General features: G+C 30.2%; 1 protein-coding gene across 2 annotated transcripts in view; it reads right to left on the bottom strand.

The window, feature by feature from the left end:
- Positions 1 to 4,659: 4,659 nt before the first annotated feature.
- Positions 4,660 to 23,914, bottom strand: part of LOC105151308 (uncharacterized) — a 34,167-nt gene continuing 14,912 nt past the window's right edge. For both annotated transcript variants that reach the window (XM_087406448.1, XM_087406449.1), the window contains exons 4-6: positions 19,456 to 19,526; positions 9,273 to 9,548; positions 4,660 to 8,191 (exon numbers count right to left, since the gene is read on the bottom strand). In XM_087406448.1, the coding sequence (XP_087262574.1) occupies positions 8,072 to 8,191; positions 9,273 to 9,548; positions 19,456 to 19,526 (467 nt within the window). In that variant the 3' untranslated portion in view covers positions 4,660 to 8,071. The remainder of the gene's footprint in view (positions 8,192 to 9,272; positions 9,549 to 19,455; positions 19,527 to 23,914) is intronic.

The following is a 23,914-nucleotide window of genomic DNA, read 5'->3' as shown; positions in this document are numbered from 1 at the left end:
TCGCACATATCAGACAAATAATATCTACGCATTTATAAATAATACATTCTCTTAAAGCAAATATCTTTTTATTTAAAAATACTACTACTACATTTTTTACTATTCGCAAAATTTATTATACGCAAATTTTTGCGATGTTGCGTTATTTTTTTCTCGTTCTTTATTCTTCTGCGCGTCAGTTTCCAAGCTAACACGTGACCGGATAGCGAAATCTCATTTCGCGCAAATGCGTTTTGGATGCTGCTGGATTTGCATGTCAGTTGCATTTGCACGGGTCAACCGGATTAAAAAACATCGATGTCCAATTATCGTCGGACACAGCGCGGCTAATGGAATTTTTGAGAAGGAGATTAGAGAACTCGCGTTCATGGTTCATGTAATTTTCGTGAGTTGCGTGCCGCGAGCTAATTCGTTCCACGCGCGGATCGTGACGGAGATATGTTCCTTCCGTTGACGGAAACGTACAGGAACAAGCGCAATTTCGCTCACGATTACTTACAGTTAAAGCTACATACAGGTCAGGTAGTAACTAATTCGCGCGTGCACGCTCCCTCGTCAATTCATTTGACGTAGTATCCGGCCGGATCGCTTGTGGTTTTGTAGAAATTATTAGACATTTTCGAATATATTTCAAAGTTAACTGTATGCTGCTAAATAACAATCCCCCTTTTTTTCTTTTTATTTTTTAATTTTTTTTGTTTTTGTAAAATAGTCCGACATTTTCAGTCGATCAGGCGACAGGCTGTCACGGATGTAGCCATTTATCAATAGGCTTCTCTAATAACGAGGCGACTCTCTCTTTCTTCCGTGTACCGCACGACTTTAAACAAATAGCTCGACATGGAAAATAGAAAGAGGAAAACAAATGATCGCTTACGCCTGCGAGGAAGAAAAGGGCACGTCGCGCGTTCCAGCGATCAATCAAGCGTCTCCGGCTGGACTTAATACAGTCAGAGATCGATTGAATTCTGACTTGCATAGGTCCGTATAACGTTTTTGTGAAATTTTCTTATAGGATTCATAAAGACTTTTTCTCATAATATTTTGATATTAAAAAGAAATACGAAAGAAAAAAAAATTGTTATATTTGTTTCATAAAAATTATTTGTACTTTATTATTCAAATAAAACATTTGTGATTAAAGATTTGTATGTAATTAAAGTTAGATTCTATTAAGATCAAATTAATATTAAAATTAAAATCAATTAAATCGATTTAGATGGAAATTAGAAAATTTACGAAAGACGATTTTGTTCAGAAAAAATAAATTTTAATCGAAAAACAAGAAAAACGAGCAGAAATAGCTTGCATTTAACGCGACATTGCTATTTCCAATCGACTATAAAGTCTTCTAGTAAGACTTCGGAAATCAACAAGAACTCACGAATAGGCTTGGCGATCCGCACGAAGGTGATGACGACGATCCCATGGGCGTCCGATTCATTACCCATCCTGAATAAATGATCATTCACGGTCGCGGGTGGCTATCCACGGGAATGCTAGCCAGAGAATACTTCGGAAAAGTGATTATTCGTCGATGCTATGTCGTCCTCAGTAAAATCGACCCCCAAGGACATGCATCGTACTACGCTGAAGCAACCGTGGCATCGTGTATTTCTTTCGGTTGCATCATTGATGAGAAGGATCAACGAATTCTCCCCACCTTTTCTCAGTACCTTAGCTTTCGCTTCTTCGTACGATTTATGCGACGACAGTGTTACACTGACGTAAATATTATAAAACAAGTTATCATAATATAATCATTCAATGCATAAAAAAATTGATAAAAATATTATAATAATTTTAAAATAAAAAAAAATTGTAATTTAACTGTATTTAATTTTTCAAAAAAGGCTGCTCATTTAAGTATTTTTACTTTTAACTCTAAGACACAAAAAATAAATTCTCCTCAGAGAAATAAAATTATTTTCTCAACGATATTTGGTTACTTATATGATTGTTTCTATTTAATAAGCTGTTGTTAGTAATTATTATATGATATAATTATTATATAGGTACGATATAACAATTTTCTATTTTATATTGCATTTTAATCTCTGCCGATTTACCATTAATACCATTAATTATAATTATTCTTAAAGATCTTATTCAATATAGATTCCTGGTAAGTTCAATCATGTAAACAACTATTTGATATTTCTCATCCTTGGATGTAATTTTTTCCAGCTATTCACATTTATCGCTCCCACGCGTAACATCTCATCGACGGTGCAAATGGAAATATAATCATCCCTCCTTCTACTTCGTGGTACTGTGCATAATTTCGTGTTTCGACCTCGTCGATGTCGCGGACCGTATCGCCGCCTGGACCACGTAGCAGCCGTAACTCAGTTTCCAAACGGATCGTCTCCTAGGAATACTTTATGCGTACTACACGTCATTCCAACCGCCTAGTTCGAAAAGATGGAGGTTGTCGTGGATGGGGTGGTAGGGACCATGGAAGACACGGATCCTTAAGTATTCTACGCGTCGTGCGGGACTAGTGCATCGGTCTTAAGATGGCGGCAAGGGAGGAGGGTTCGCGAGATAGGACTGCGCCGATACCCTTTCGCCGGGAGAGGAAACGGCGGTAGGAGGTCCTTGGGTAATCATATAAGGATAGCTAGAGTCGCGCGAGGAAGATCGGGTATCAACTTTTGATCCTCCGATATCTCCGGCAGCCTGCCGGGCCCCTTCCAACCAAGGAGGAGTGTGTCTGTATTCAAACGGCTCTAACTCGATATAAGCGATGCTCCCAGAGGCATCCTTCCACTGAGGAGAACGGAGAGGATGAGTTGGAGGACACCAGACCCTCCCTACCTTGTCGCTCACGCCCACCCCCTCGGATCTTCGGAAATAAGAGTATCCCGTATAGCCGGTGCTTCCAATCGAATTTACATCCCGACTGCTTTACTCCCATCCCCGAAGACGCGGGGGTGGATCCTCGACTTCACCAAAGTGCTATCTGCTATGATCCCGCATAGATGCAGGCGTGTAGCGACCACGAAAATGGCACTGTGGTCCACTATGGCATTTTCAAGTATATGCGATGAAATATCGAATGGAGACGGATGTCTTTCGATAACCAGTTTCTCAGAAAATAGCTGATATGTTAGTATAAAAATATAAAAATTTACTATAGTTTTGGAAAATCTGTTTTATGCGCAATAAAATAAACATATTATAGATAACAATTAGCTTAAAAGCTTAATTGTTTATGTTGAAATTATGAGACAGTAAAATTTATTTCTAAATTACTTTGTAACTATTGCAATGATAAAATAAATTAATAACTTGATTGTTAAATCTTGAGTTATCAGATTATATTGAGCCTTATTTAAACAGCAGTTATTAAATTTTTAGATATATAATACTATCCTATTATCAGTCATATTATCAATAATATTAACATTAATTCTCATTTCAGAATAAAACATTTATAACTGGCTTTTTTCTTTTTTATCGATAATAACTTTAAAATTGAGATATTTGCAAAATAAAAGTTTTAATTTTATTAAGATTTTTTTATTTTGTATTAATAAGTCAATAATTGTAAATTAATTTTTATTTGTTTGTTTATTCATTTTTATTTATAATTTAATATAATTTATAATATAGTGAAGAGATATATCTACCTTATCATAGATGATAAGAGAACAGACTGTATTAACAGCAGATGGATAAAATGGTTTCTACATGTATTATTAATTAAATGGTGATTACCATCAACTAATAAAATGGAAATATGCGTTATAATTATTATTATTATTATTTACGAAAGAATTTACATAAGCAACTGTCATATTAAAAAGCATAAAATTAAAATTTAATGGATATCTCTGATTTTCTTTGATCCATTTTATATCCGATTGATTTGTGTTTTGTATTAAAACATGCATATTAACTTTTATATTTAAATATAAACTTTACAAAATAATTTATTATTAAAAAATATAGAAACATTATGTATTTCAGAAAAATATATATTTCTAGAACAATTAAATTATTTAAATATTAAAAATAGAATTTAAATACTTAAAAAAGAAATATGTAGTATCCTAACATACATAACTTTGTTAAGAAAATTATGTTCTCCATCTTTATTCTGTAAGATCTGATTACTAATAAGATTTTTTCAATTTTCTCATTTTCTGAACTTCATGTTCTCACTATTAATGACTATTAATGTGTCTATTTCTTTACAAAATACTTATTTGTTTTATTACTAAAAACATAAAGATTGCAGTTACAATATTATCTTTTAATTTTCATCCTTGCCATAAATGTATAATTTTTATGTATTCTCATAAAAATTTGCCTATACAAAACTCAAATAAATTATAATTTTTGTACAAATAATTCTAAAAAATTAATCCACAATATAAATTATAGGTAATTTAAAATATTCTCTGTTCATAATTCATAGAAAAGCATCTCATGAAAAATTCTTTAGCAATTAAATTAATGCAAGAGCATTTTTAAAGAAAAAAAATTGTTAAATTATAGATATTAAATATGCTATAATATTTCTAAGCACACTGGTAATTGTTTGGTTTAACGTTCTCTATTTTATTCTCGATCCATAAATCTATCTTTATTGCAAGATACAAGGAAGGTAAAGGGCTATTAAAAATGAATGCGATTAAAACGAGAGTCAAGTATACTGTATCATACTTTAATGTTTTCTTACTCAAGAGTATGCCGCAACGGCTCGCGAGGATCTTCTGCTCGGAATTTCCCTCGCAATTTATATTACTATAAAATGGTTAGAAGCCAGAGATTTCGCATTACATATCCTCGCGACATTTCTCGTAACTCTCGAATATATCTGGAAAGATTATTAATTGCGCTGTTACTTTCGTCGATGAGAAGGAGCCAATCCGACGCAACGAACGTGCATTTTAAAATTGGATTGGCTACAAATATATGCGGAAGAAAGCCCGAAATATAAAATATTAATTTTACAGATTTTAACTATGTAATTGTAATAAACTATGCTAATAATACTATAATATTTAGTTATAATAATCGTACTAAATATATTTAATACGATATTACTAAACATATGCAAACGTAAAATTTTTGTTCACGACATTTGCCTGTGAAATTAAAGAGAAATATTCAGATTTCTTAGAATGCTTCGATATATTAATCGCAAATACTAATCCTCAATTTCGCGGCTCTCTCCCACTTCTCGTCTACTTAATTAAAGATCGCTTTTGTTTCTATCTACATTAATAACGTTAATCGATAATATTTCAATCATACCAACACTTTGCTATAGCACATCTTCTTAACAAAGACATATAATCGTCATTTTGGTGAAAAAAAGATACATTGATAAATCATCTGATATTCATTATCATTGATCGATTGTTATTAGTTCACGAATATATATTCATAGGGAATAACATATCACTTAAGTATAATCAAAATCATTCAATTTAAATTTTTTAAGCGTGATAAAAATAAACCTGATTACGCCATTAAAATAAAATATAATTTCTGATTATTTTTTGCTAATGAGAATCGTGAAATTTTACATATTCTTCCTTGCATATTTTTGATGTATAACAATTTACTTCTAAATGATATTTAAAAATTATTACTTGTCTTTAAAGCATTTTTCAAATAGAAAGATTATTCATCAGAGACACATATCTTTTCGATAACAATTTCGCAACTATAATGTTTTATGGGTAAAAAGACATTATTATCATTTCCATATAAAGATTCTATTAGCACAATTTTATAATAAATCATTCGCGATGAGCGACGATTGTTTCAAGATCAAGAAGAGCGCAAATCTATTCAACAAGAAGAAACTTGATGTCAGGACTAACTACAGGTCATAATTGTCTGTTGTATCTATATAATATCAATAAAATAACTCGTTGTAAAAAGTAATAATATTGCAATATAAAAATTTAAAAACTGTGAACAATTAAAAATTATGAAAAATTACAAAATTACAAAATTATAAAATTGTACAGAAAACGAAAATGCCGTATCGTCTGACGACAAATTTTCTACATCTCCGTGCTTTTACGAGAGAAACACGAGAATTCGTATGTTCATAATTCTGGATGAGAAAAGGCTGGATTTATATCTCTTGTCCAGAATTTATAATACTTGCAGTCTCTTCGAAAATATCACTTTCAAGTTTAAATAATGAAGATGTATTAAAAGAGAATACATAAGGAATAATTAAATTCAATTGCAATTGTTAATGGAACATTCGACTGTTGGATTTGAAATAGCTTTAATAAATTAATTGTGATAAGTTATAATTTCGATTGTTTCTTCATCGATTATTAAAGTATTCTGGATGAGATTCTGTATATATCCCTTTTATTTATGGATATCTTAAAATTGTATTCACTTTTTAATAACTGTGGAAATTATAGAATGCTCAATTATGACATTGTATAATTTAAATAATTGTACATTAAATAATTGTAATTTAAATTATAGAAGAAATAGAATTTAAATTAATTATAACATTGATTTAAAAAAACGTTGTTATGTTTTAACAAATGGCAATGAAAATTTTAATTTACAGAGAAAAAGTTTCGCGAGCAGAATATATCAGATTCCTATAGATTAAATCTAAAGTTTAATATTTTGTCTCAGCTCGGTATAAAATTTTATTTGGAGAGCCCGAATATATAAAGCAACGTTTTAATTAACATACACGCGAAAGTTTCCTTAACAATTCGATTATTTATCTGGTAAGCTTAGCAATAAATTATTTGGCACTTGACCCTCTTTGAAATCCCGATTAGTATATCGCTAAGCTTTTTTTAATCCTTCATATAAGTACGATGCTTTCTTCTGTTCATATCTTAATCTAGCATCACCTAGTTCGAAGTGCGCAATGTAATTCAGGCCTAACTTCGTTTATCGTTACATCGCTTACAATTACACATTGCGAGAGGTCTCCTCAACCTTTTTGTTAATTTCACAGAAATCTCATTTATATGTATAATAAATAGAAAATTCGCCTAGACTTTGCTTTGTAATGGCACTCGTTTCAGCGCCATGCACGTTTTGGTTGAGAAAACCTATTCGCCATATTATTACTCGCGTCTCCTCAACTCAACGTAGAGTTCTCATTAGGAGGGGGTTCATTTTAGAAAACTTAATCGAACACATAATCAACTGCGTGACATACATATAAAGTCTATACATAACGTCGTGCGAAATTATTTCCATCGCCTGGACTGTCCTTTTATTCAGCTGCGCGCATTTACTGTTCAACAATTTCGCTAGACTTAGGTAAATATTAATAATAAAACATGTAATAAATAATATGTATGTATCTATATACACACACACACAAAACATATATGTATGTATATAGACTTCATATACACGCTTCATATATGCGCTTATCGGCGATTCGATTAGATAATATCGGTGATGGATGACCGAACGGGGTATGAATGCGATGCGCAGGCTAATTATTAATTAGGATATCCTATTATAAACTTTTTGGCGCTATTTTGGCATAATTTAAATTCGTCCGATTTTTGAGCCGTACTTCATCGTTTCTGAACGCAATTTTTGACAATACAAACGTGCGAGTCGTTGCGCCACTACTGTAATACAGAACAAATAATTTACAAAAACTTACTATGATATTATAAATTTATCGATATTTATACTGTATTATCATGAGACAAATGTGTTCGGATAATATCTGGATAATAATTTATATATCATGTATGAAGCCTGACGCATTTATTCGATGAACACGGTTGAGCAAATAATCGTACAAGAGTCAGATAAATTACTTGGCAAGAGAAAATACGTATAATATTTGCATGAACTCGATGGAGACTCGCGGAATGCAAAACAACGACTCAATTTTCCTGTTATCCGGTATTCGATCTCTATTGTATTATCGTTGCCGCGCTGGTTTCAGTCTCGCTAATTTTTGCTTTTAACGCAAATGTTGTGCAATTTTCGGAAGATATTGACAAGTCGACGTCATCATCTTCTGGAACGTATGGCAGAGCGGGCTAACAACGGGCCGATTTTTTCGAAATCTTCGTCTACCGGTCGTTTGCTACTGTATGGAACACACAGTCAGATGATGCGATAGAGCATGGTCCAATAGAATAGGAGTGCCTGCAGCTAGTTCTGTACCGGCGTCAGCGCAATCGTCGTCGCAATCAAAGTAGTTGCTCTGCAAAAAAAAAACAGCGAGTATCATTAAATTGCAATAGTGCGATAGTAAAGTATTCGAATTTAATTCAAGTGATCAATCCAAATACCAGTGTTATTAATAATGTATTATTAATAAATTAATATATTTTCTTTTTTATTATAAAATTATTTAATTCTTTACACACATAAGCATATCAAATATGCATATATATATATATATGCTCGTATATATTTCACGAGATATATTTGTATTATTAACATATTTTAGCCTGTATATATTAATTTGGAAAGATTAATGATTTTTTACTTTTAGAGTACAAATTTATTTATACATATATTGTTAACAAAAATTTTATAACTAACAAAGTTTATAGCTTTTACATTAACAGTCTTACAATCTGACGAAATTAAATCAGAATTTTCCGACCGTAGCTAACGAATCTAGAAGTGCAAGCCAAAACGGAGTAGTAAAAAAAGTTCGTTCCGCGACGAGTAATCCGTAACAGAATTATCCAATTAGTACACAAACTAGCCAATATCAACTTCATTTGTGTGAATACAGTTGACATTATTTTGTTTGTGGCAACCACATACGATGTAATTGCCTTACAAGAAAAAAGAATAGACTGTGAATATTAATTAAATCCGATATTTCTTAATCGATTATATCGATATTTCCAATAAAATTCTATATTGTCAATTTGCATTATGGCTGGCATGTAGCACTTAAGTAAATGCGACAAGCTGTACGACAGATATCTTGTAAAAAAATCTTTTCAAAGTAAAATAACTGTCGTCACAAATTTTTGCTACGTAATATTTTGTTGAATATAAAAATTATGAAATTGTATCGATTGATCTTCGTATCTTCATTTATTCAAATAATCTTTAATTGAATCAGAGCTTTTAAGGCATAAATTGCAAAAATTATAAATTTATTAACAAATTTTATTTAAAGTAATAATGTTTTGAATAATTAATATATCAAGTTTGATATACCGTATATTATGATGCCGTTACATCATAAAAGATTATAAAAAATAGTAAAACATAATAATAGTACATGTTGTCATATTGAGCATTAATAAATAATAAATTACCTGGCAATCGATGCACCGGCAACTATCGGTCAGTGAGCAAGTGAGGCCAAGGATCTCGACAGCTTCCTTGTAAAGTTCGGCGCTCGACTTCCGCCGTCTTGGCGGTGACGTGGGTGCACTGACTGTGCCGGTGCCCGATGGTCTCCTGCTATTCTTCAACCTTGACGAGGACTCTCGAGACAAGGAGGAAGTTGACGTTGATCCCCTCGGCCGATTGTCGCTCGTGAGTAACGCTCGACCTGCCGGAGATGCGAACAGCTGCAGCATGTCCATGTCCTATGGTTATATATTTTATTAATAATGATTAATAAAGACATTACACTTGTGGCATTATATTGCGCATTATATGTTCAATATATCAATCTCATACAACATTAATAATATAGCATTAATAATATAATACATTATAATAGAATTATGTTTTTTATTATACAAGTTTACGCATGTAAAAAATACATTATGCATACATCAAAGTTATTTCACATGTAAGTTTTTTTTTACTTATTTTATGAACTTTAAGCAATTTCAATAATAATTTAGAATCTCAATCAAATCTCTTAAAAAATGCGTTTAAAATGCGTGTTTAATTGTGAAAAATATATATAACTTTGTATTACATAAATTATAGTGCTCAATAAAACTTGTTAAAAATATTGCTTGTTATAGAATCAAAGAATACTATGTACCTAACAAAATAACACTTTCAACAATTTTCTTTCTTTGGATTCTATTCGTTTTAGAACGACCTCATTCTCAGGCAAAAGACTTTTTTAACAACACAGCATAGGTACTAGAAATATTATTACAATAAAAAACATATCTCAGAGATGGAAGAGATGTTATTATAGTTGTTACATTAAACATTCAATCTGTCCATGAATATTATTTTTCGTTTACTTTTTACAATAAAAATATATAAGGCTAAAATCTCGTAATGATATCTTCTTAAAAGCAGAAGTTATTAAATTACATTATTAGAAGAGATTGTATGATATCTCATTTTTTATTTTATATTTTAATAATCTCGATGCATCTTTGCAAATATGTAAAGCAGAAATTTTACTGCATTTCTTCACCACGCTTGTTAGTCTTTTTGTTTTAAGTTCGAGATATACTTTGAAACTTTAATATAAACGTATTATTAAAATTGCACGGCTGTGCATCGAATATTCGCTCGCACCTTTTATTTCAAACTGTTCTCGTAACAATCAAACTTTTATATTTGAAGAAAAAATGTAGTACACAATCTGTCCTCATTCCTTATAGTTAGAAATAAATTGCAGGCACATCATAAATATGGTACTACGTGCGATGTTTTCCAAGGGAAAACTGCTTTTCATGCGTAAAATAAAGGGATGTACACTAAAAGCCCAAACGTAGACTCAAATGATGATGATTTAGAGAGCGATTTTCTTAATTACAAACGGATCATTAAAAATTGCTGCTAAAACGAACATATTCACGAAATAAACGTGCTTCTTTATTGTAGGTGCCTGAATCGTTTCACTGGAAGAAAATAATTGGGAGCACGAATAATTGAATTCAACTTGAAAAGTTGGAGAATTTCAAACGCGAAGATATCTCAATTCCCATTTTAGACGTGAACAATTTTCCACTTTTGCGAAACTTCGCAATTCTTGCGCAAGTACCGTTCCATCCGTGCGTCGGAAAAACCGTAATTACGCCGACTTGCTTCTGCGCTTTTTTTAGCCATTATCTAGCTATGCTCAATGCTTGCTTACTCGTATTTTCGTTGGAAAGACTTTTCATTGAGTTTGCTGAAAATCTCATTCAAACTAGTTACGATCAGCGAAACCGGGACGAAGCAGCGCGGTTTTAAAAGCATTTTCAATGCACAGATCGCCGCTCGCAAGTTGCTACACATTGTGAACTTTCGCCGAAAATGTAAGATATACTTTTGGCGAATGCAACGAGTTTCGTCTATGAGCACGGTCGAAGCAGCTTAAGCTCTTCGCTTAATGTATCTCAACTTACGAAGGATTTAAGGAGAGAAATGGAAGTCCCCGTAAAATCCAGCAGGATGCTACATAATGCAACTGGAATCCGTTAAATTATTTTATTCAATATCGTAGAATCTAAAGAAGCGAACATAATAAATTCTTGAAGTAATCTCATTGTCGATATGAACTAATTAAGTAATCTTACAGTCAAGTATAAATTATTTATTAATTGAATCAACTGACTCAATGTTAATTATAAAAGTTAATTATAAATGTTAATTATATCATTGAAAGAGTACGAAAAATCATTTTAACAGAATATATATATATATATATATATTATATATATATTGCTATATCTGTAATTTTATATTATATGTACAGAAATTAATATTACAGATTTTCTAAAAAATTAAATATATTAATAATATTGTATGATTAAAGTATATATCGCTCTCTATAAATTTAATATTATAGACTGAGAGCTGGTATTCAATTTTGATTAATAATAATAACTGAGATTAAATTGCATTGTGCTGGTTCATGGCGAACCATACTTGAGAAAGTCACTCAAGCGATTCCTTTGTCAGTAGGAAACGCATCTTTGTCCTTCTGTTGTATAGAGTCTCAGAGAAATGCTATTAGTGCAACTTTAACGAGATACATTACTGTCACAAGAAACTTCAATAGAGGCATACAATTATCATTTAGCGTTGTTTACTGCGTCTGGACGGAATCATAATTGATCATAATTTAATTTAAAATTATATGTTAATATCTCATGCAGCAAAACAGAAAGCACATGTTATATCTATTTGATAATGCATGCATTTCATTAAAATCACGTAATAATATAAAATAATAAATTTTTTACAATATAATGTACAGGGTGTTTGGAAAATAATGATAAATTGTTCGCATGGAGGCAGAATGGACTAAACTATGAAAAGTCCTCTACCTTTTGCAATTTTCGCAATAGTTAACAAGATATTAATTGCTAAAAATTGCCGAAAATTGGTCTTCAATAATTTTTTACTCAAATAACTTTACAGAAAAACTGCAAAAGACAAAAATTGTTTATTTTCTTCTCATAGAACTCTATGAATTTTTTCAAAATCTTTATCAACTTTTTAGTACTGCATTTTTTCATTTTTACCAACATGAGAAAATATGGTATTAAAAAATTCTTAAAAAATTCTTAAAAAATTCTAGAGCTTTATGAGAAAAAAATAAACAATTTTTGTTTCTTGCAGTTTTTTTTTGTAAAGTTGATAGTATTCGAGTAAAAAATTATTGAAGATCAATTTTCAGCAATTTTTAGCAATTAATATCTTGTTAACTATTGCGAAAATTATAAAATGGTAGAGAACTTTTCTTCTCAGTTTAATTCATTCTGTCCTTATGCGAAAGATATATTATTTTCCAAACACCTTGTATATAATATTATGCAAAATATTATTGTATATTACACAAATTTATAATCACAATGTTCATAGAAATATCATTGATTCGCGCAGCAAATATCTCAATATTAATGTATTCGCGAAAACTTGCTGATTGAGAAGAAAAGCTGAGATATTGTAACAAATTTTTATAAGCAGATTTAAAAAGTTGCTACACAATCATCCTTTTATGATTCAAAGTTTCTATCTTTTCCCATTTCCAATGTTATTCAGTATAGAAGACAGATGAAAGCAATGCTCTTAACTCTTTATCACGACCGATCAATTCTGCGCGAGTCTCCGTGTTGAGTGATTATATCCCGAGAAACAAAAACTTTTTCTTTGACTATACCCATTTTTCTTTTCTAGTACGATCTTTATCATATTCAAGAGTGATATCTGAAAAGAATGTCATCTTCAAGATGGTTGACGAACAAAAGAGGTCGATGGAAAATGGTAAAGAGATCAAATGGTGAACGATAACAAGAGCCAAGCTGATTCGATGTATCTAGTGTACAGGGGAAGACAGTATCCCAGGTCGATCCCTCGGGACGCATATCCCTTCGGTCTTGGTATTTTCTGCTGCGCGTGAACTTTTCTCGAATCCTTCAACGCTGATAGATAACCAGGTCGAAAGGGCGGACTTGGATAGAACGACTGACGAAGACTTTTTGCCGCGAGGAACAGGATTTTGCGGAGAGAGTTTATGCAATGGGGAAAGAAATAATTTTTACCTGAGGTTGAAAAATGTACTGCAAGATATAGCCCCTTCTGTAAGATATATTATCCATTATATATATTTCTCCTCACAAAGATCGAGCGGAGAAATATCTCATTTGGACGAATCCGCAGATTATTGAGATAATTATATAAATTACAAAATAAGTAACATGTTGCATAGTAAATAAAATTTGTCTTTTTTTAAAATACCTTTGATTTCTTCTGTTCCTAATTTTCGCAAAATAGAGTTCAACCCCCCCCCCCCCACACACACACACACACACACACACACACACATTTGAACATCTCTTCACAATTAATTAAATAATTATACAAATTAAAAAATAGATAACATATTGCACAGTAAAAAAACATACATTTTAATATACTTTTAATCTTTTCTGTTCCAATTTTCTTGTTAATAAAGTCTCGTTATTTTTACATTTCTTGTTGATTTTTATTAATGACAATGTATATTATTGATCTGCTGAAATACTTATATATATATATATATATATATATACATATATATATATATATATATATATATATATATGTTCACATCATTAAAATAAAATCTATTAAATCTCTTATTAAAATTGAGAATTTAGCTATCCATGTAAATTGAATTTTAGGATGGTTTAAATTAGCTTTGAATATTGATTAAAGGTAAGCGTAGTTTATCGATTAGCTGTTGGAAAATTGAGTAAATCAAGGATTGCTAGTAATAAGTAGATTATAAGTGAGCAATTCAATCCGATTTATATACGCCGAGTTAGTTAACAAATCATTTTAATTTCTTGCACTTATTAACTCGTGAATCAAGAATTAATTCTAACCAAGAGAAAAAAGCTAGAAAAAATATAAAAATAAAGCAAAATCAACTTTGTGGCTTATCGGTCAGAATTAATTTTATAGCAATTATATACATAAATATTAACTCATATCGTAACTGTTGTCGCTGCGTTATCATTTAGCAAATACATTTGTTTTAATAAAAAAGTATTTTTTAATTTACAAAACAATACAACAGAGAATAAATTTTTCGTTTGGGTATTGATCAGCATTACGTATTAAACTGAAAATTGTAATAATGGAAGTGATACCAACAATCCCATATTAAATACAAAAATAGCTTTATGTTTCCTTCCGTTCTCATTAATGTGCATCAATTTTCTAACTGTCGAATCGGTATCGTTATATCAACATTTTTATATCGCATAAAGCTATCATTCGTTAACGTTCATAGAATTTCTGGATTTATGAAACATGTTTAATGCCGCATTATTTTACGATTTAATTCCCTCGTGTGCAAGTATTAAATATTTCTGGTGCAAATCTGCGTCATTAAACAGCAAATGTGTATCATCATATAAACATATACAGCTCGCAGGCTTTCCCGATTCTTCTTTTGGAATTATCGTTTATCACTCTGCCACAGAATATCAGCGATAATATTCAACTACATTTTGCTCGTCCAGGGAAGGTAGTTCGCCCATGTTGTTAATTCCCCTTGTAACTCTCTTGTCAACAGGAACCATTGAGAGCAACTGCTGATGAAGAGAACCCATCTAATTAAGTTAATTAATACCGACAGGTTCTCTATAGGAAACTTTCGATAAAGGGGTGAAAACGGGAGGAGGAGAAGGTCACACAAGCGCGTACACGAGAAGGACGATTTGCGTAACAGGATAATTATGTCGGTTTCATCGTACCGATGGGCGGGTAATAGGAGAACATTGTTCACCAGGGATGTTTAGCCCAGGATTAATACCGACGAGGCGATATTATGCGCTTATGCGGTCAGATTAATAGAGTACGCCCATGGCAAAATCTACTTTTATTGAAACTGGGATTTTTATTAAGCCCCCTTAGACCGAGCACGCGTTTCACCAGCGGCGATGGTAATCCCGCTTCTTTGTGTTTCATGGAAGCGATAATTGTCACGTACGAATGGGAAAAGTATTATATCTGTGATGATCTAAATTGTTAATAATAACTTAAGCAAAGAAATTCTAATAAAAAATCTATTTGATTAATAATAATATAATTGATTGGAATATATTCACTCAAAAAAAAAATGTTCTAAGTTTAAGTAATTTTTTTCTTGATTACAGTAGTATAACAAATAATATATGTTTACATTTATTAAATATTTATTTGCAGTAAAGAAATGTTTACTTGGAATTATTAAAAAAAAAATTACATAGATTTACTAAACTTTTTTTCAATGTCATTTAACTAGCCCTGATAGAAATGTATAGTTTTTTTAAATATTCATTCAGTTATTGTTTACTGTATTCTCATTATAATAATATTACGTAGGAAATGGATAAAAACTTGATAAGAGTTTTTACTAGAGTGGCTGAAACATATCATTTTCTGAAAATATATGCAACTTCCATATACACTTGTCTAATTATTATTTAAATTAATAGATCATTATTAATTAAAGTGCTGCGTCCATGTATTATCTTATTTTTGTTTAGTAAATGGTTCAGGTTTTGGGCATCTTTTATGAGCAGTACTGAAGGCAAAGCGTTACATCTTGATTGATCCTAAGTAATTTTACTTCTCAGTTACTAAATAAAATTAATATAATTGTTCAAAATACGACTGTTCAAAAAATACATGAAATTTTTACTGGCGAGTTTCTACTGTTGAACGGAACGGCTATATAAATTAAATTAAATAGATAAAATAAAATAGAATGGCTAACATATATCATATATGTTTCAACTGAAAAAATAAAGTCAACATAATTATAAATTTATATAAGGTATTTAATAAAATATAATCTAATGGAAGTATAGATTTATAACAACAACTGAAATAGAAATAAATCTATTTTGATATATTTTCACAAAACGCATAAAAACAACGGGCGCAACGGTGCGTAAAAAGGGTTTTAATTGACACAAGCGACATTCGCTTAATTAATGCGTTTTTCCATGCTTTGATAAGCGAACCGCTTCGATGCGTATCGTACACCGTAAATTGCGAAGCGTGTCTTTCCCTCTCTTTTTTTTTTCGTCGTCGTATACGCGATGTTCAAATAATTGCAGGAAATCGCTTGAGAGCGCTACATATTCGTGTCCCGCCGCGATTTCACGCTAATGCAAATTACTGAACGAAATTACTAAAGCTAGTGCGTGAGTTCAAACGAGTACACTTTCATTGGAAACAAAATGCTTTTCACATTAATTACCATATCATGAGGCACGTTTAGTACTTTGCAACATCTGCGGGGCATTTCCAAATGTATTGTGATTTCATGATTGTTAAATCATATTATTACTGATAGATTATCCGAATAATAACATATCGGTGACATCACTGCACCGATCAACTTTGTATTAATTTATACGTTCACAAATGCGCGTTTGCATGGTTTATAAACGCGATTACAATAGACATCATTCTGATTTTCTAATTATTATGATAACTGTTATTACAAGTGTTTTGCAAATGATACATAACAACGCGCATACAAAATGTCGCATAAATGTTTCAAAATTGTTAGAACTGGCATAATAAAGGAAACGCGCATGCAATAAAATAAGCACAAGAATACAGTGTTTTACTTTATTACATAAAACAACTCAGATATTTTAGCGGAAAGAGTAATATCTTTTCAGAGAAAAACATAAGCAAGAAAAAACTGTTAAGCAAGAGAAAAATGTTAAAATATCCAACATTAACGATGCAATAATATTTCTGTGTGTATGATTATACGGCTTAAGAAATAAAATGATTTCGTGGAATTAAGATTAAAACTGATCTTAACAAATATTGGGAGTGATTGTAAATAAAATAAAAAAATGTCTAAAAAATACAATGTTCCCTTTGGCTTATAATGTATCTTTTTTTTTGTTATATATTTGGCAAGAATCTTATACAAATTATTATAATAATTCATGAAATTTATATTAGGAACAAATAATTTTATTTGCAGAATAATATATATTTGATAAAATGATATCTTATTTATGTTGCATTAATTCATTCGTTACACAAATAATTGCAATGGCTTTTATGTTCGACAATGAATACTAATTTAACAATAACAGTAACAGTTAATTATGCGTTTATTTATCGCAGTTCCTATTCCATATGCATTATGGCGATTAACATTATCTACGAACACAAGCGCATGCAAACATTATAAACCTATCTGATGGATGCTACACAGATATACGTGTGTTTGTACACATATGTAAATTATTCAAAAGCATTATTTAATAAAAATCATTTATTAGCAAATGCTAATAAATGATTTATATTAAATTTATTAATATTTTTGGAATAATAATAATAAAATTCATGATTTATTTTAAAAAAACTACTTTAAATTATAATTGGTATCGAAGTCAACATGCACAATATTTTTTTAATTTAATGAAAATTTAATTTAATAAGTAGCAATTAAATACTATTGTCACTATTCGAAAGATCTAACGTGACTTCTGCAAATTACAGTTACACAATTGTTTGACGTAATTATATTAGGTTACGAATATTAAATTAATCGATTATTGTGATTGGGATCTATGTGTTATTATGCATCGAATAGCGCGTAGTTTGGTTATGCAATTATAACAATAATTGATGGGTCTAATCGAGAATCGCATATCCATTAGGACGTGGAATAATGGTATCAAATAATTGCTTATTTTGTGCATAGAGGACTGAATTTTCCCGAATTACACATTCGAATTATTGTGTTCAGATAATCAATTGTTATCGCAGTATATATGATCTATTTTACAATTAGATAAGGTAATATTTTACAACGCATTTTGAATTATACCTATGTTTACGTTATCGCCGTTATTTAGTCCGTTTACCACTTTGACTCTACGTAATTACGACAATAATAGTTACACTAAATGATGCATTCTGCAGCAACGTTCGTGGTTAACGGTCTGATTACGTATTGTAATGCACGCGTTGATGGCTTGTTTGCCGAATTAATTCTCTTCAAATATATGCGCGTAAGTTAAGCCGTAATAATCACTTTGTAATGAACTAAGAAAGTTATTAATTCGTACATATAGTATATACTATATTCGTGATAGCGTTACTAATGTTTTTGTGATATCACTATTTATGTAAATTATTATATCAAGTATTTCAAGTATTTTAAGTATTCTAACTATTTCAAATATTTGAAATATTTATTTTCTTCACTTTCATTATTCTGACGGTATTTGTAAATAGAGAGATAGAAATAAGATGGTTGTGAAATAGATGATAGATTATAAAATATTATGATATCTTATACAATTTTGGATGCGTTCTGGAAGCAATCGTCGAAATTACTTCTTCACATCCTGCTGAGATGTTAATATTATAGCCACTGATTAAAAGTGTTTATTATATTGTCATAAAAACTATATTTCAGTTTTGAAAGAAGCAAATAGATATAATTTCAAAACTCTTTATGTAATTTTGAGAAGTAAAAAATATGTAATTCAATTCTTTTTCAGATTTTATATATAATATTTCACCAAAATGAGAAATTTTATTAAAAAAAATAAGACATTTTAAAAATCTTAAAATATTTCAGAATTTACATATTTATATGAAAAATTTTAAAGGATGTAAACTTTCTCAGTAATTCTGAAAAGTATTCCAATTTGTATAAAAAAGTTCAATTTCCTAATAATTTATGAAATTATTCATAAATTCTGAAAATTATAAAATTTACATAAAAATTATATAAAAATTCTTAGAAAAATTTTCATCGAGGCAGTTTTTTTATATGTTTTTATTTACTGTACAGTTTTTATTACATTCATTCTGTTCATTTGAAGAATTTTCTTCTATACCTATAATTCGTAATATTCTATAGCTGACAAACTTGTATGAAAAATAATCATATCACATAAATATTTTGTTAGTTATTTCAATAAAACAAAATATTCCACAACTCCTTCCCTTCCTTTAGTTAAAAATATGTGATCAGTGATAATGTAATGGAAAGCAACCCTGAATCATGAGAGGGATCGCAATAACAGCTGTACCTAAGTGGTCCATTACGTGCCGAATTGTACTCACCGGCAAGGATTCAGGCGTGTGGTCCAGCACGTATATGCTATTCGTGTATCCGTACAGCATCGTGTCCAGATCTGAAACCCAAGGAGAGCAAGCAGAACATTAAATTGGATCAAACCAGTCGCAAGCCGTGCGGCACACTAATACGCCAGTAATACCCGCGCGTACTCACACTCGTGGATGCGTCACCGCAGTATTCTAATTTACGCTGGATGCACCATAGCACAGAGGAAAGCAATTTCCTAACACGGCCACGGGATGAGAATACGCTCTCAAATTCTCAACGTCCTCTCCTTACTACCCAGTGCGTTTCCTTCAAGACTTGGCGAGTCGCTCTAACATTATCTTGTGACAACATTGCGTTTAACTTAGTTCAATGTTTACGTACATAGAACTTTCTTGTTACTACATTATGTTATGTTATATTATATCATCCTAGTGCACTTTGCAGTTCTATTTGATTGTTTGAAAATAAATATAACTGTTTCTGAATGAGATAAGTAAATAATCGATATTATCGTTAAATAAATAATACAGTAAATAATTAATATAAATTGGCCATTTTCTCAATGTATATAAATTTACACCTGCATAATTCTTTGTACATAATTATATACATATTACACATATGTATTTTTGTATACGTCAATTATTTTAATATTGACAAAACTGATATAATTTTTCGATAAAATAATTTCTCACAGAAGAGTTTGCCTGAATATGATTTATCGAAGCTATACGTAGATTGTAAATAAATAACGTTGACACAATAATCATCGAAAAGTTAACGAGTTTTTCCGCATTGACGCTCGTAGCTTCAATGGAAAAAAATTATTATCGACGGTGAATAATAGAATAGTGGTAAAAGTGTCGTTGTAACATATATATGTTTGTAAAAATTTAATAGCGAGGTAGCGGTCAATTGCATAGTCAGAGAACCAATGTTTCCATCAATACAAAATTTAATGATTCAATCATGTGAATCACATAAACTCAACCATAAATTTACATTGTTAATGATTTCCTATTGTGGTCACAGTAGACAAGATAACATAAATGATAATATTAAAAACATGTTATAGGTATATTTAATATTCAAAGATAAATAAAAATACTTCTCTCATTTAATAATTAAATTAATTATAATTATTATGTAATTTATTTGACATAATTCAATTATTCTTATGCTACATATGAACATGATTAAGTTTTCAATTAATTAATTGTAAGAAAATCGTAAAGATATTTTCTGTCTAATTAGTAATAGCTTTCTCTTCTTCCACGTTTCTACGCTACAATTCAGATGCATTTCTCGAAGGAATCGTTGCAAGATTCCATAAGCAATATTCTGAAAAGATTATTGAATATTCAGACAATTGTATTTATGATATAATATGACATACCGACATATCCTATCGATTTATGAATCGGAAGCTTGATGCTAGCGAATATAAATTCTCAAAAATTATTACGCGATATTCTCCGAATGGATGAGAGGCACTTGAAACTTTGATAGCGATTCATTTCGATATAACAGTTTTCAACCTCGTCTATTATATTGCATTCGCGTATCATCCAAACGAATATACAGGAATCAATCGAATTCAGCGATGGTTGATATCCAGCGATGGATGAAATGCGACGACTCGCTATTTCTATGCCTCTTTATTGAAGAATATCACGTTACTTCAATGATTTGGTGGGAATTTCAATTTATGAGGATGGCATTTCGTTATCAAAAGGTATTCGTACAAAACATAGGATCACTTTGAGGATTGGATGCTCCAGACTGACAGAATTTTTCGCAGCAGTTTAAGCTGCTTTAGAAGAACAATCGTATATGTAATATATAAAATTGAAATATTTTCGAATGAAGGAAGATTATTTTGTATTGGATTTAATTTAGTAGCATTTGCTTAAAATAAAAAAAAATTTAGATAAATATTATGTGCAAAGATAAATTTATTATCTCGTGAAACAATAATAATGTGCTTGGAAAATAATAATTTTTATTTTATATCAAGCATCTGTAATTTATTTCAGAATTCAAGAAATATTATTTCTAATTTTATATAACGCGAAAAATATTTAAGCAAAAGATTTAAGATACATATAAAATAAAATAAGAAAAAGAATCCTATTTTCAAATACGCAAATTTGCAATGCATTTTTTCAGTTCTATAAATTACGCGCAATTTGATTTGTTGGGCTTGAAATGCAATCATAAACTGAAGTTGGAAATAACATCACAAATTATATAATCATTAATTTAATAATTATATAATTTGTAATGTTATTTCCAACTAATAATAATACTAAATTAATAATAATACTAATTAATTAACTACTTAATTAACTACTTAATTTAATAATAATACTAATTAATAATAATAAAAACATTATAAAAGACTACGAAGAATACATATGAATATTATTATTAAGCACCAAAATTTGCTTCGACCACAAATAAAATTCTTTTTCTTATTTGATTTATTCTCATCGCTTTATTCTTATCTAATTTCCATTTATAACATATAAAATATATAAAAGATGTTTAAAAATATAAAATACATATAAAATCGTACATAAAAATAAACACTATATAAAATTATAAGTAGAATTTTATTTTAAAATCTGTCGCAAAAATTACAGATTTATTTGAACTTTAAGGGATACAAAATGTACATATGTCAAATGTAGATTTGTGGTCCATTTTGCTTGACACTTGCAGAAACAGGAAAACACGTAAATTAAGATTCGTGAATAAACATAATTGTGATTTGACACTGGAAATCGTTTCGAAATTCAATTTCATCGGGATATTTAATCGTGCAAATACAATGCATGATAACGTTATGCTGTGCGTATTCGGTGATAGAGAATTTGCGCAGAACGCTCGACGAGAGATAGATTTATTGTTTCTGATTCATCTAGACTCATCTCGTCAGAGTGATCGAAATTGCTTGACCAAAAACCAATCCCTCATAAAAGCTGTGAAAGATTTTATTTTCATGATAACGCTGTGTGAATAGACAATATTGCCACAATCAACGTTGGTGGACCATTCATGTACAGAATCATTAAATGTAAAAACTATTGTCAAAGAAGAAAAATGGCAATAACAAATTCAACTATTAATTTAAAAAAATTGATTTTGATTTATTACAAATGCTAAGTTATAAAAATAGAAATTTCATATATTTATCAGATTTATCGATTCAATATTTAAAATATTAAAAATTTCGATTGCTCTATAAATATTAAGCAAATGCTAATTTTCATGGCAGTAAAATTATAAGTATATACATATTTCTGAAAACATGTCTCGCGCCGCGAGACATTATCGTGTCTCCATAGATCTCCAGATCCTAAAATTAATTTTTCAAACGAACAAAAATAACTGACCAAAATCTAGAGAAAACGTATACAGAATGTTTATTCCTAGGATTGTAGGATAAAAACGATTACACATTATTGACAAACAAAATTATCAAATTAAAAGGTTTATTAATTTAATGTTCGTATAAAACGTTTATTCTATTGACGGCTTAACAATATGTATAAATCAACAATCAACATATTATATAAAAGTTATTTAAAATAAATTTACAATAATAGACATAACATAATTTAAAAATATTTTATACTTTCTGGTTTATAATATATCACGATGTATGGCTTGGCTGGAATGTACATAGACTACGCAGACAGATACGCAGTGAAAGAGGCGGAAATACAAAGCTGCGGTGCATACAATGGCACTCTGAATTGCGTCTATAAACCGCATCGCCATTGCATACCACAAATATCGAAATTGTTTCACGCCACTGATATATGTGTTCCTCCACCTCTCATATTCTTCGCGCATCGTGAACTGTAATCGACTATAACCCCTATGGCGCCAGTTATGGCCGGTTTTCCTTATACCCTGTTAGCCAATAATTTACGTGATAGTTATATTAAAATCTTTCGACGTAAATTACTGCATTTAACTTGTATTATAACAAGTTAAATGCAGTAATTTACGATTTTGCTAAAGTATTAAAAAATTTAACTAGAAAATAATTTCGTTGAACCATCATAATAATTACATAGAAATCTTGAACACGATAAACAATACTACAAAAGATTTTCATATTCTAGTAATCAGTTCGAGTTTTCAACAAAATTATTTTAATGGCCTAACAAAATTATTTTCAAATCTGAATCCGGTTAAATTTTTTAATGTTTCATCAAAATCGTGTATTTTCGTCGTTGCTATCTTTGAATGTCAAGGGCTTATCAATTATATATATATATATTTTTTTTTCAAAAGAATAAAGCTATTCTCTCTCGGCTGCGAAAGTTGACTATTTGTCTTAGAAAAGAATATTGTAAGCGATTGTAGTATATAACTACGTTCGTTCGATGCAACAATATATCATGAATACGTCACAAGAAACATGTATGTGCAACATCGAGC

The sequence above is a fragment of the Acromyrmex echinatior genome, chromosome 5, assembly GCF_024713525.1.
Source record: "Acromyrmex echinatior isolate Ae372 chromosome 5, ASM2471352v2, whole genome shotgun sequence".
NCBI lineage: Eukaryota > Metazoa > Arthropoda > Insecta > Hymenoptera > Formicidae > Acromyrmex > Acromyrmex echinatior.
The sequence above is the reverse complement of the archived record's forward strand: the minus strand, read 5'-3'. Positions and strand labels throughout refer to the sequence as shown.